Here is a 13,863-nt window from a genome sequence, read left to right on the forward strand (position 1 = left end):
AAAAAAGCGAGAAATCAAAACCTAACATTCAAACTGTCCTCCTACTGGAGCACCGTTGAGATAAATGTTCTTTCAGTCCTTCTTTAAGTTGTGTTTTTGAAGAGAGGACATATAATTCTCAGTTTTATGTTATATTTGTATTTTTTGCCTCTACTGTGACATGTTTTAATGTTCAAAATTCAGCAGTGTGGGAGAGAAACTCCCTTTAGCCTTTGCAGACCATTTACATGCACAAAAACCCATATAATGCTCTCGTTCTCTCTCTCTCCCCTTCTCTTAAAAGCCACAAGACTCCTTTGACAAAAACAATAGTTTTACTTTGCAGAACTCAAAAGAGTCTAGGTCTAGGAGCTTTAAAGACAGCATAGACGCAATGATGGCGTCAGTTCAGTAGTGGAAAGGCTGTCTCACAGCAAGTTAAAGTGGGGAAAGTATTCTAAACATAGCGTACAATAACATTCATATTGATTTTTCTCGTTTGCTAAAACTTTTCCTTCTGCCACAGTCAACAACAATGACATATACTGTACATAACACATTATGGATTAGTACCTCATCTAACCCTATATACAACATTCCCAACTATTCTCTTCAAAAGAAACTAGACATCACAACTGGGATGATGAATTGATATTGATATGACCTATCTTTCACCTAAAATATTAGTTTGACTATAACATTGTTTTCTAACACCTTTATAAAAGTAAAAGATGGAAGTAATGGAATCATCCGAAGGACACATTATTCTGGGAAAAGGTCACAGTGTTTGGGCCTCAGGAAAAGTCACTCAGCACGAGTTATTACAGCCAACATGCTTCCATTGGATTATTCAGAAAGAAGTCTCTATCATCAGCACAATGTCACACACTGTCCCCAACAAAACCATGCACATGCCTAAATAACTCATTTGTCACGTAGGATGTGTCAGAGGTGTGTGTCTATTGGTTTAATATCATAGCAAGCTGAAAGAGCCGCGGCTAGAGGAGCCATATTGTTTGTACAGTTCCAAACCACCTGCATTTCCACATGACAGCTGTCAGCACCCAGGAGTCCCCTGCCTGCCATCCTCAGGATCACCAACATCCATAATTAATCTTCAGGCTGCACTTAATGCTGTGTGGGCATTATGGCAGACCTATAAAAAGTCTACAGCCTCATAAAGGAAGTCAATTTAGCAGAGTTTAATGGTGGGAAATGGCTTCCATGCATTACAGAGATTTTATTTGTCTTTTGGTAAATGTACATTTTTCAGACCGTTTTCACAGTTTACACGTTTTCCACAACAACTTGCTGTGGCTTTATGTGTGGTATTTTCTGGAGACATGGACACCATGGACACCATGACACTGAGTCTGCAACTTGTTTGCTGTACTCAACTTTACTTCCTTGAAGGTAGAGTTCCTCAAAGACACTGTGAAGAGTCTACCGTACTAAACAAATGCTTTCTCGGGATTCATCTTTAACAATTCAACCTCCTACACACAAAATCATTTAGTCAGCCAAGCATCCAATCATTGTTGTGGTAACCTTTTTGGGGCTCTGTGACATTTACACTATGCTCTGTACAATACATGTGAGTGACTTCACTGTTCTGTTGTAAACTGATATGAACAGGAAGTGAGTCTGCATTTAGAGTTGGAGATGTATGCGTGTGAGGAAAGACTACATTGAGGAGAGAGCCTCACTGTATCAGTTTTATTATGCGCCTTTTGAATTGTATAACTGCTGGTGAGGCACTTTCCAATGGAGATAATGGGTCCCTGGGCATTCAGAAGGCCCCACGGACTCCCCTACACGGATGTAAAACACATATTGTTTAGTTGTTTAGCTCTAATTTTGTGTTGCTGTTGTGATTTCATTTTGAGTATATTCATGACTGTTTCAGAGATATTTTGTAGGTGGAGCCCAGGGGGGGCTTCCTGACACTTTTGGCCCCTGGGACAGTTTCAGGTAGGCCCAATTCTGTAACCCATCTACGCACTGAACCACCTGTTAAACTGTAAGTGTGAGGATATTACTTGAGGGTGTGTGTGCGATCTTTCTATATTTGTCTACCTTATCTTGACTGATGAGTTCCTGGTACGGGATGTGGGCGGGCAGATATGTGTGTAAGAGGGCACAGAAAGCCAAGCCGTCACTCCAACTGCTGCTGAAGTTCGTAACATCAATATTCTGTTGAGTGAGAACAGAAGAGGAAGCAAACAGCAGAGGAAAAAACATAGAAGTCACAAATCAATATCATACATAATGAGCCTAAAGTGCCCATAATGTGAGCAAGTAGCCTCTTTACAACATGAACAGGCCATGAAAAAGCCATTAAGTCATAGAACAGCAAGAGAAAACATGGAAATTAGAATCGAATGCTATAATATTCTGTTCAGTCCATTAATCCTTGGTCGTGTATCCTTCGGGGAAGTAAGGATAATCTTCTCCTTACAATAAGCCTCCGATGCTCTCTCAGATCTCTTCTCTTGTGGAAAAACGTGTATAGCAGCACGTACGGTCTGTTGTGATTGTGTGTGCATTGTCACCTCACACTACACAGAGTATTCAGGGTCTGATAAAAGTAGAACGTTTGGAGGAAAGACTTCCTCTGGGCCATTGTTTGGCATTGCAGGCTCCCTACTGGATAGATAAGGTATTTCCTGTGTATTTCAGATACATTTGATTATTTTCTACATACTAAATCATTTAGTTCTTACAAAAAGTACATCTAAATTATTTAAACAATTAACAAGCACATTACTAGACACACACTGGCAGCTTCAAGGGACCACTACAATCCAGAGTGTATCCTCTGGTGATCAGGAATTTAAGTAGAACATGTGATTGAGATCCATTCAAAAGTTGGTGAGATGGATTGCGTGCACCAAAAGGGCAGACAAACTGAAGAATCAACATAACCATTCCTCTAGATATGCCATTAGTTTGGCTTAAAGAGGGCATATTATGCTCATTTCAGGTTCATATTTGTATGTTGTGTCTCTACTGTGACATGTCTCCATGCTTTCATGTTCAAAAAGCTCTTTATTTGTCTCCTACTGCCTGTGCTGCAGCATCTCTTTTCACCCTCTGTCTGAAACCACAGCCCAGTCTGCTCTGATATAGTGATTCCACTTTGAACATAGAACAGTTCACCTTTTCCCTTTTAAGCATACTTTTCAAGAGGAGAATAGACACATTGTCTTAATTGTTTAGGATAAAGAAAGTCTGTATGTAAGATGCTAAAGACATGCAGCCATGAGGTGTTTGCTGTTGCTCTCTTCACTCCTGGCCCTGTGGACCCGAGCTAATCCAACCAGTGATTGAGTCATACAGGTGATGCCATGGGGAATGTAATTAACTTGGTGATAGGACAGAGAAACAGCAGAGCTCTGGCTCCTGAGGACACAAATTAAAAATCACAGATCTAAGTGGCTGCAGTAATGAATATTCCCCTGAGCTCCTATGACCGGTTGACAGATTGTCATTACCGATTGCCTTCACTCATCTCTATTTCAGTTTAACAATATCTCTAGTTTCAAGGCGATACAAATCTCACCTTAACAGCAACAAGTGGTTTGTTGTTGTGGAGTTCTTACTCATGCTGCTATAAACTGGCAATCGCTTTAGTCAGTAGTTTCTAAATGTGCCTAAAGCTCCATGTAATCCTTAACGTATATATAGCTGGGTGGATGTCAGACATGTAGTTGTCACAGGATGAACCCTAGTAACCTTTGAAATATTCAAATCTTAGTGATAATGCACACATACACTTTTGTACAGCAAAAGTTACAGACACTCTTCACCTATAGACTCTCTACAGAGTCAGCCATACTCCCAACTTAATGTTGTAATAATTAGTACATGTTAGCATGCTTATAGGCCTAATTAATGTTGCTGTGAAACATCTCCCCACTGTACATCTGAAATGGATAGAGTTTTAATATCCCTTACAGCAAAACAATGATATGTTAAACTACTAAATACTTTTGGAGAGATCAGCCAATTATTGTTCCCCAACTTCAGTCATTAGGGAAAGCCACAGAGCGTTTGTGGTCACAATGGGATCTGAGGGAGCAGCTGCCTCATCTGAATGAAGCCAAACAGGATGGAGTCCTGGGCTCAGGCTTTGCTCAGGTTCACCATCATGTGCCCTCTAATAGTCAAGTATCACACACTCATTAACTTATGATCATCCTGAGGGAAACAATCCCCAGAAGAAACTCATTTAAAAATAACCTCCTATAATGATATCTTTAAAAAACACTTTTTACTTCTCTCCCAAAAGTGATCTCTATTAAGCAGAGCAGATTTTGGCCATCTACTGTAGTGTTTTGGCCCAACAGAGGCTGGGAGCCAGTCTCGTCTCCATCAGTCACCGCCTGTTTATTGGCTCTGTGGGGCCGACCTGTGTAGTCCTGTCAGCCCACATTCCTCTCATAACTCCCCACTATTCTCTATCAGTAATGTTTGTGTGATGTATTTACACACTCACACACACACACACACACACACACACACACACACACACACACACACAGAGGGAGGGATAGGGGGTTAGTGAGACAAAGAGAAACAATGACTAATAAGCTGATAGGAGGAGTTGCAGAGTGCAGCGTTCATGGGTAATCTGAGGAGAACTAATCCACGCAGGTATGTTGTAGTTCAGGGTGTGATTTGGAGAGAGAAGGGGTTGGGTGGGGGGGAGGGAGGTTGGGATTTGGTCAGGGTTAGAAAGAGAGGGAGAGGCATGAATGCTAAAACAGCAGCGGACAACAACTGCTCTCTGGGAGCCGGCTCAGAAAAGCAAACACAGCATCAAGCGACAGGAAGCGTCTCGCTCGGCACAAAAGGCCGAGCCGTGGCTTTTTAGGGCTCACAGAAAGAGAGAGAGAAGCAGGGGCTTGTACAGAGAGGGGGGAGAAAGAGATCATATCAAATGTATCTCTGTTTATGAGCTTTGCTCTACCTCAAAGTGGGACATAGATAAGATCAATGATTGTATCAGTAATTCAATTAAGTGGAAATGAGGCTGGAAAGCTTCATCAGGTAATAAAATACAAACGGAACTGTCGCCTACAACTGTTGCTCTGAAGACTGGAAACGGCTCATCAGCTCTGCAAATATTCTTATAGTGTTTAAAAAGAGACACAAAATCTGGCAGATCTACCTTTATTGAGTTATTTTAGCAACACAATCGGATAAGCTCGACAATAGCTTTACTCATAAATAAGATGTACCTACAGTTGGTCGCTAAAAAGCACATTTTAGCGTGCTTACAAATCTTAAATCTTTCCAGAACAGCACATGACTAGGGCTGCAACTGATGGTTTATTTCTTACTATCCAGTCATGAACATTTCTTAAAAAAACAAGTTTTGGAGGACCGACATACTCAAAATACAAATAATGTGTAAAACGAGTGCAAAGAGAGTGCATATGCTGAACACAGCACATTTTCTGCATTTTTCTTTGAGAAAATGACCCAAATATTTAATTGGTCATCAAAATTGTATTTTTTTCTTACTGTTGATTAACGTATTAGTGAATGCTAATAGACGTGTGTGTGACATAGGCTGCAGAGGACTTTAAAGGCAGAACAGCATATCCTCTCTGCCTGTAAAACGTTTAGAGATGGAATTCACAGGCGAGCTGGACACGAGCCAGGTACTAAACACCCCGCCGACAGCACTTTAACACTGTGTGTGCAGCAGTGTGTGTGCTCTCTCTGCTGCCACATGTGAATGCAACCGGACTGGTGTCGCATCCCGTAACATGGAGTTAAGCCCATCTGTTTCATGCTATGATGACACTAGCCACCCAGATGTAAAAGTGCCATTGCAGCTAAATGTAGCTCTTACTCACAGTTAAAGAATGTAAAAACACAAAAGCACCATGTAGCGGTCTAGTTGGCACGGAAGGATGGAGGATGACTGTGACACACACACACACACACACACACACACACACACACACACACACACACACACACACACACACACACACACACACACACACACACACACACACACACACACACACACACACACACACACACACACACACACACACACACACACACACACACACACACACACACACACACACACACACACACACACACACACACACACACACACACACAGTGTGTTAAAAAGCCATCCTTCCAAAGGGTGAAAGCAGGAGACATGGAGCCTGAGAGAGTAATGAGCAGTATATTTCAAAGAATCTCTCCACCTCACCTGCACTGAATGAATAGGGCAACAAGAAGACAAACGACCGGGAAACAAATGTGAAACAAAAATAGAAGAGGAAACAAGGACAGAGGGGGAGAAAACAACAAAAATGAAATGAGAAAGTTTGTAATGGAGGTGAAGAGGGAGAGACAGAGAGGGGAACGCCCTAATGTATCATGCAATGAATCACAGTCATGAGCAATGACTGGATGAAAGCCCAGGCAGGGGGGGGTACGGAGATAAAGACAGGGCAACAGTGAAGGTCACAGAGATGGTGCAGCTCCACCTAGATCCAGCCTGTCTCTGTACAGTTTAATATACTTTCTCATGATAGGGAAAGGACAGGAACAAGAAAGGAGCGGTTGTGCATAATGCAAATTCACTAAATACATTATACTACAACGATATTGTTGCTGCATACAAAAGGAAAAATCCCCCCAAAAAACTGAACAATGGCAATTTGTTATTCGTCTAAATTCTCCATGAGCTCACTTCACAGCTATTGCAAAAAATCATACCACTCCTAACAATATATAATTATCTTTACATTTAAAACAGACCAGATCCAAGCACTAGCCGTACTGATTTATTCTCCACTCTCAATGTGTCTTTCCTATTACGCCTTTGTATCTTTGATCCCCATATTGTTTTTTCAAAAGTTGTCTCCCTGTCTCTTGAACTTTTAAAAAGCCACAGCCTGGACATTTTTCTGTAATAGGTATCAATCTTTTGATTCAAAGTGTTTAAATCAGATACATCCATTTACCAGAAGTCTGCCTTTTTTGCACGTAGGTATGAGAGCCTCAAATACGTTTTTTTTTTCTTCTCAGACTGGGCCAAGATACTGTTTGGCTGTTGATGTTTTGGTGAACAAAAAACAATACAGCACACTCAAAAGTATGTATGGGTAACATTCGAGCTAAGCTTTGACCCTAATTTCTAAATTAAACTTCCATTTTCTTATCTTGTGTTTTTGTGTGTCTTTATAGCCCATCACAATGAGATTACCTTGGTCCTTTAATATGTGCGTCTACCTGTTTTTACCTATGTCTGCATATTTTCTTTTTGATCTGTAACAAAGAAAAGTAAATAATGACATGTCCAAACTGCAGTGACCCCTTTACTGTGTTCAGCTGTAAATTGTATTTTACACTGATGATCTCACTCGAAGCTCTTTAATCCTACATAATTAGAAATTGAAGTAATGGTTACTCTTGAACTCGGACCCTCTTCCCCTCCTCAAAGTCTGACCTCAATTCCACCCTCACATGGGGGTCCATTCCTGCTCCTTCAATGTCTTTGTGCGTGTGTGTCTGTGTGTGTGTGTGTGTGTGTGTGTGTGTGTGTGTGTGTGTGTGTGTGTGTGTGTGTGTGTGTGTGTGTGTGTGTGTGAGAGAGCGAGTTTCCCAGACGTGGCCGGATGGCCCAGCTGAGCCTAATGTTCAGAGACTTTGCTCATTGTTTCCATCTTGAACAAACAACATATTTATTTTTGTATGGCTTTTATGGTTAATTGAGGGGAGGGGGGGAAGTTTAAAAAGTGTCCTAAATGTAGACATCAAAGAGCCTGATAGATATACAGTCTGAGACTAGTGTATTTCCAACAGACCAGACTTTCTGGAAAATCTATTGAACATGGCCCAGTAGATATTCTGCTTTTAAATACAAGACGACAAATGTGTTGCAATTTGACTAAGGTGTCAAGTTTTGATGCAAAAATATGAGATTTTGCTATTGAAAGTTACGAAAATTGGCCCAACTTGCTATGGGATCACATTCCCATGTTATCTGGCTGCAAACAAACCACACTGTCCATTTAAATAAAGAGCAGGAACATGTAACACACACATAGAAGTCACAAAACATCCGGTTTCAGACGGTGCAGGACCATGCTTGTTTGAGTCGTATCTTACAGCTGCTTTGAAAACAGTCGTATAAGCGGTCTTGTCTTTCAAGCCTGTGTCCACTCCAGCTCTGACGTGCTCAGCATCCCTTGTGAATTTTTATTTCCTGTGAGAGGCCGTTCTCTCCCAGGGCGGAGTCAATCGGAGCGAGCTTAAGGTCCTCACTGATCGATCTGTGCTTCCCGGAATCTGACATTTGAGGTGTCGGAGCCTGTCTGGGCTCACATCTCCTCCGCTGAGAGTTTAATACAGGTCATATGTTCGACTACTCTAAGGACCTGAAGGCAGCTTGTGGATAAACACACTCCTTCACACACACCCCACATGTTCCCTCATGGATTCAAGTGGCTCATCTCCATAGTGACAGCAATAACATCCTTATATTTGGTGTTTTTAAGTTTTCCATCTTTGTGTCTAACCATTATCTGTCAGAGTTGTATGATATATATGCACACTATGCTCACAACAACACATTCACACACATACGCTTGCTTCTCAATATGCATGATTTAAAGCACGTAGGCCAGGTTACTGGTCTTTAGGGCGTTTTATCACCGCTGATTTCTCAATCCAGTTCAGGATCTGATTTGGGATATTTCAAATATACTATATTATAATAACAATTATTTTGAAGAACCCTCTAACTTTGCGCATAATAATACATTTGACTGTTTACTCAATGTTATTGTTAATGTTCCGATATGTTTGGTATTTCCTCAATATTTAATCTCTTTAGTACATCTTACATGACTCCTTCACAACCTACACTATGATGTGTGTGAAGTGAATCTTCCAGCCATTATCCCCATATTGATCACAGTAAACGTGCCTAGATCAGGCTTTGTGTACAGCTATAATCACACAGCTTAACCATGCCCTCGGCAGCTATTTGCACGTAAACATCAGACAACCCCCCGGCACGCTTACAATAGCTCCCGCTCTCTGTTTCACTTTCATTAGGCTGCTGTTTGACCGGAATGTCCGCCAACAATAGGACTGTAATAACAAGTGGCACAGGGCTGACCCTCCCATGGGCTTTGTCTCGCAGAGCGCAGGCTCTGGCTGGCAGATGATATAAGAGCTTGTTTTGAAAGTGAACAGCGACGGGGAAAACTGTCTCTTCAATAGTGAACATTAATTATGTAGCTAGACGATTCCCAGCATATATGACAAATGAACTAAAGAGCCAATTAGTGTTGAGTTATTACCTCGTTGACCTTATTTCACAGCAGAGAAGAAAGGGCTGCAAAATATATGTGGATTTATCGATAAAGCTACACCTCACTAACCTTTATCAGAACAGAGCACGAGCATGGCAGAGACAAAGGAAGACAAAGCAGGCTGTCTGGATGTGGTTGCATTTAAGTTCATTTCCTGGAGCTGCAAACTGTGTGAATGATCAGTACTGTAAGTATCTGTGCATTACGCCTGTAATCCCATGTGGACGGAGGCAACTCTGCAACAGCCTGACCTTTCCAGCAAGCATATGAAGCGCAATGCGTACTCTGACAGTAACCTTTTTCCCTCAGCTAGCCGTGAGATTGTATAACCAGCACCACTCTACTCCGCTCCATTGACTGTAAATCATGCACAAACACTATACGTCACATACACAAACATAAAGTACATATCCAGGCATCCTAGACAACAGAAATCCCCGCGGATTGTAGTGGAATTCACCAGAAAGGCTAAATTCCCAAGAGGTAAAAAACAGCTGCTCTCATATATCTCTGTGGGAAAGTTATACACCAAATCTACAAAATATTTGGGAAATATTTTGGAATCTAAGTAGCAGGACCTTTTGGTTTATCTATAGCCGCTTTCACACCACTTTGCCGTACTTAGTTCCCAGTACTTAGTCCTGCCGAACTCTTTATAGTCTAGCAGGAAGGGCCCTCAGATGTTGAGATACCCCTACCCGAGGTAGAACAAAACACAACAATGATTTTTCTTATTTTTAGGGTCTCCCATTAATGAAATCGATTGTTGATTGAAATGTTTTTTTGGTTGTTCTTTAGAACTACCCCAATCCCTGAAAAAGAGCCAAATTAGACCAGGCCGAATATGGGAAAGGTGACAAAAAAAGCCCATAACTTTAGAATGATCACTCGAGTCTTTTCCTCTTCAGATTTGCTGAGGTATGAACCAGATGGCTGTCCTACATCACCAAATAGTCAGACCATTATTTACCTAAAAGAATACTGAATTATAGTCCTGTAAACTTAGCTTTAGTTTAGACGGAAGTTGTACTTTTTGGTGATAGGAACATAGCACTCCATCACTTTTCTCTCATTTATCAGAAATCCCTAAAAAATATACCATTACTGAATTGTCTAGGGTGCTATTGAACACTAACCAGTAGTTGTATGTAATATTCATTTCAACAACATGTACAAAGAGCAATGTTTCAGACAGCGATATGGTGTCACAGCCCGAACCCAAACCTTTGTTATGGAGTCCTATTGGCAAGGGGTGGATTGTCAGATATGGGGCCATTCAACCAGTGCTATTTACAAAACCCCCAGCACCTACAGAAGTGAGAGACATAGGCGCTTTCACACCGGAGTACTTTTCCCCGAACTTTTCCCTTTTAGTTCCTGAGATTTTGCGTTCACACCAAAAAGAGAACTTAGTTCATGAGAACTTTCCTCCCCTTTTCAGTCCCTGCTAGAGAGCAGGTACTTTCCTGGGGAGAAAAAAGTTCCAGTTTCTGATTGGCTGGGCGAATTGCAAACCACGCCCAGTAACACTCTGAAAAGTTTTGTGAAGCCGCCATTGTATTTGCTGGCATTAGCATTATTAGCATTAGCCCCTAGTAGGACAGCAGGGTATAATGAGTTATTTAAGGTAAGATGGCGCCTGCCCATTAAGGGCTTTGTAGGCGAGAAGAAGCATTTTGAATTCTATCCTGTGTTCTATAGGGAGCCAGTGTAAGGCAGCCAGAACAGGAGTAATGTGGTCCCTTTTCCTAACTCTGGTTGGTACACGTGCTGCAGCATTTTGAATCAGCTGAAGCGACTTAACTGACTTCTTGGTACACCCTGATAATAGAGAGTTACAATAATCCAGCCTTGAAGTAACAAATGCATGGACTAGTTTCTCTGCATCGTTTTGAGGCAAGATATGCCTGATTTTTGCAATGTTACGTAGATGGAAGTAGGCGGCAGAGTTCCCGTTAGCCGGTAATTACCGTACTACGACCGGTAAAATATGCTGAAGACCGGCAAATCGAAATCTCTCCGGTCAAAGCGTCCGGTCAAAATATATTTCCCCATAGCGCAATACCGCATCAGTCGCACAACTTGCGCCACTTATGTGACAGACAAAAGAGTATGTGACAGACAAGAATAGTCAATTCTAATGTCTAACACTTAATGTGGAGAAAGAGATATCCTGTATGGGTTAATTGTGCGTTGATCTGTTGGTAATGCCTCTGGGTTCCGGTCGGCATGTAAACAAATGCATAATACTGCGCTATACTTTGCGGCCTCACCCAGTTGCATAGCGACGCTTATTGTTTAGGTCTCTTTTAATAAGCAGGTAGTCATATCATTAGCTAGAACTAGCTGGATCTGATCGATATGGATATAAACGCGAGTAAAGTCTAATCTGATGGGAGAGAGAGATCAGCTGCTGCTGACGAGTCGACACTCAGCTCTGCATGATCACATGCATCGGTGAGCAGAACAAAACACACACCAGGTTAGAATATCACACGTAGCTATTTTAATTACCTCTCAAACTACCTAAACTAGTTATAGATATGTTTAGTTTTACTGTCGGGTCACTCATTACTGATCCGCGAGCTGCATGATACCGACGGGCTGTCAGGAGAGGGATTATTATTCCTGTGTTATTGTAAATTACTGTACACTTTTGAATAGTTAATCTGCTATTATTAGTTTGTTTAATATCGAATCATATCAATTTGTTTTAAAGCTCAATAAATAATAAAGAAGACCTTTGACCGGCACTTTTCAAATTGTGTCCGGAAGATTTAAACTTTAACGGACATGTTGACCGGCGAAAAATATTCCAACGGGAACTCTGGTAGGCGGTCCTTGAAATTGATTTTATGTGGGCGTTAAAGGATAAATCCTGATCAAATATAACACCAAGATTCCTTACAGTCTCACTGGAGGCCAAATTAATGCCATCCATAGTTAGTATACCTTTAGATAGTTTGTTTCGTAGAGTCTTTGGGCCGAGTACAATAACTTCAGTTTTGGCCGTGTTTAACATCAAAACGTTTAAAGTCATCCACGTTTTTAAGTCCTTAAGGCAGTCTTGAATTTTATTTAGATGATTAATTTCATCAGGCTTGATTGATAAATATATTTGAATATCATCTGCATAACAATGAAAATGTACAGAGTGATTCCTTATAATATTGCCTAACGGAAGCATATATAATGTGAACCAAATAGGCCCGAGCACTGAGCCCTGTGGCACTCCATGGCTAACTTTGGTTTGCATGGAAGATTCATCGTTGGCACACACAAACTGAGAGTGTTCAGATAGATAGGACCTAAACCAGCCTAATGCAGTTCCCTTTTTGCCAACTAAGTGCTGTAATCTTTGCAATAGGATATCATGGTCGATAGTATCAAATGCAGCACTGAGATCGAGCAAGACAAGAATAGAGACAAGTCCTTTGTCTGAGGCTATTAAAAGGTAATTTGTGACTTTAACCAGAGCTGTCTCTGTGCTATGATGTGTTCTAAAGCCAGACTGAAAATCTTAAAATAAATCATTGTTTTTTAAGTAATCACACAACTGTTTTGCGACTGCTTTCTCAAGAATCTTTGAGAGGAGCGGAAGATTAGAAATAGGTCTATAGTTGGCTAAAACCTCTGGATCGAGGTTGTGCTTTTTAAGAAGCGGTTTTATCACTGCTACTTTGAATGATTGTGGAACATAGCCTGATAATAAAGACATATTCAAAATATTTAATAAAGAAGTGCTAATTAATGGAAAAACTTCTTTTAACAGCTTAGTTGGAATCGGGTCTAAGATACACGTTGATAGATTAGAAGAAAGAATAATTGAATTCAATTGTTCAAGGTTTATGGCTGAAAAGGATTCTAGTTTACTATCTAGTGTAATATTAGAACTTACGTTTCCGGGAGCTGTTGATAACACTATACTGGTCAAAGGCAAGAGGTCATTAATTTTGTTTGGGGGGGGGGGGGGGGCGCAGCGCTATTGCAGGGGGGGGCGCGTGAAGCTTGGGAAGAAGTTGTAAACAAACGTTGTTTGCTTGTAAAATCAATAAAATTGACACATTGACACACAAGTGGCAGTCACACTTGTTCTAAAAATAGACGTTCAAAAGGTTCACTACTACCTAATACTCTGTATATAGATCAAAACACGAAGTATCGCAGCTCAAGCAGCTACTCTGGGCGGGGAGTGTTTATTGCACCGACAAACTCTCCTAGCAGTCAAATCTTCTTACTGCATTCCTGATTCTTGCAAATAATCACACTGTTTTGCTAAACCCTTTGTGAGAGGGGATCATAGGTTCCATACTTAAATGGGAATGAGGCTCCACTTCATGTCGCTGTACCCAATTGTCCTGAACTGAAATGAGATTTGGAAAAACAGAACATTTACATGTAGGCAGGGTCTGGAAAGTAACTAAGCTCAGCCATTAGCACTCTGTAGCACTTTGAATAGAAGTTCTTAAAGGAATACTTCACCCACATAATGATCATTTGTATATCATTTTTTTACCAAGTA

The 13,863-nt window shown here is 41.0% G+C and overlaps 2 protein-coding genes across 7 annotated transcripts in view; one reads left to right on the top strand and one right to left on the bottom strand.

Annotated features, from left to right (window-relative positions):
• Positions 1-13,863, top strand: part of zswim7 (zinc finger, SWIM-type containing 7) — a 60,944-nt gene that overhangs the window by 38,058 nt on the left and 9,023 nt on the right. Inside the window, exon 6 of one of the 2 annotated variants that reach the window (XM_079651609.1) lies at positions 7,048-7,100. The exons of the other annotated variant lie outside the window; for it this stretch is intronic. The gene's annotated coding sequence lies outside the window, so the exon portion shown is untranslated. Of the gene's footprint in view, positions 1-7,047; positions 7,101-13,863 lie in introns of those variants that run through there. 2 annotated transcript variants of the gene reach the window in all.
• The window catches only part of specc1 (sperm antigen with calponin homology and coiled-coil domains 1), a 93,318-nt gene that overhangs the window by 6,083 nt on the left and 73,372 nt on the right, over positions 1-13,863 (bottom strand). For all 5 annotated transcript variants that reach the window (XM_079651580.1, XM_079651581.1, XM_079651582.1 and 2 more), the window contains one exon: positions 2,056-2,172. In XM_079651580.1, coding sequence (XP_079507706.1) covers positions 2,056-2,172 — 117 coding nt within the window. The remainder of the gene's footprint in view (positions 1-2,055; positions 2,173-13,863) is intronic.

The sequence above is a fragment of the Notothenia rossii genome (genome assembly GCF_949606895.1).
Source record: "Notothenia rossii genome assembly, chromosome: 9".
NCBI lineage: Eukaryota > Metazoa > Chordata > Actinopteri > Perciformes > Nototheniidae > Notothenia > Notothenia rossii.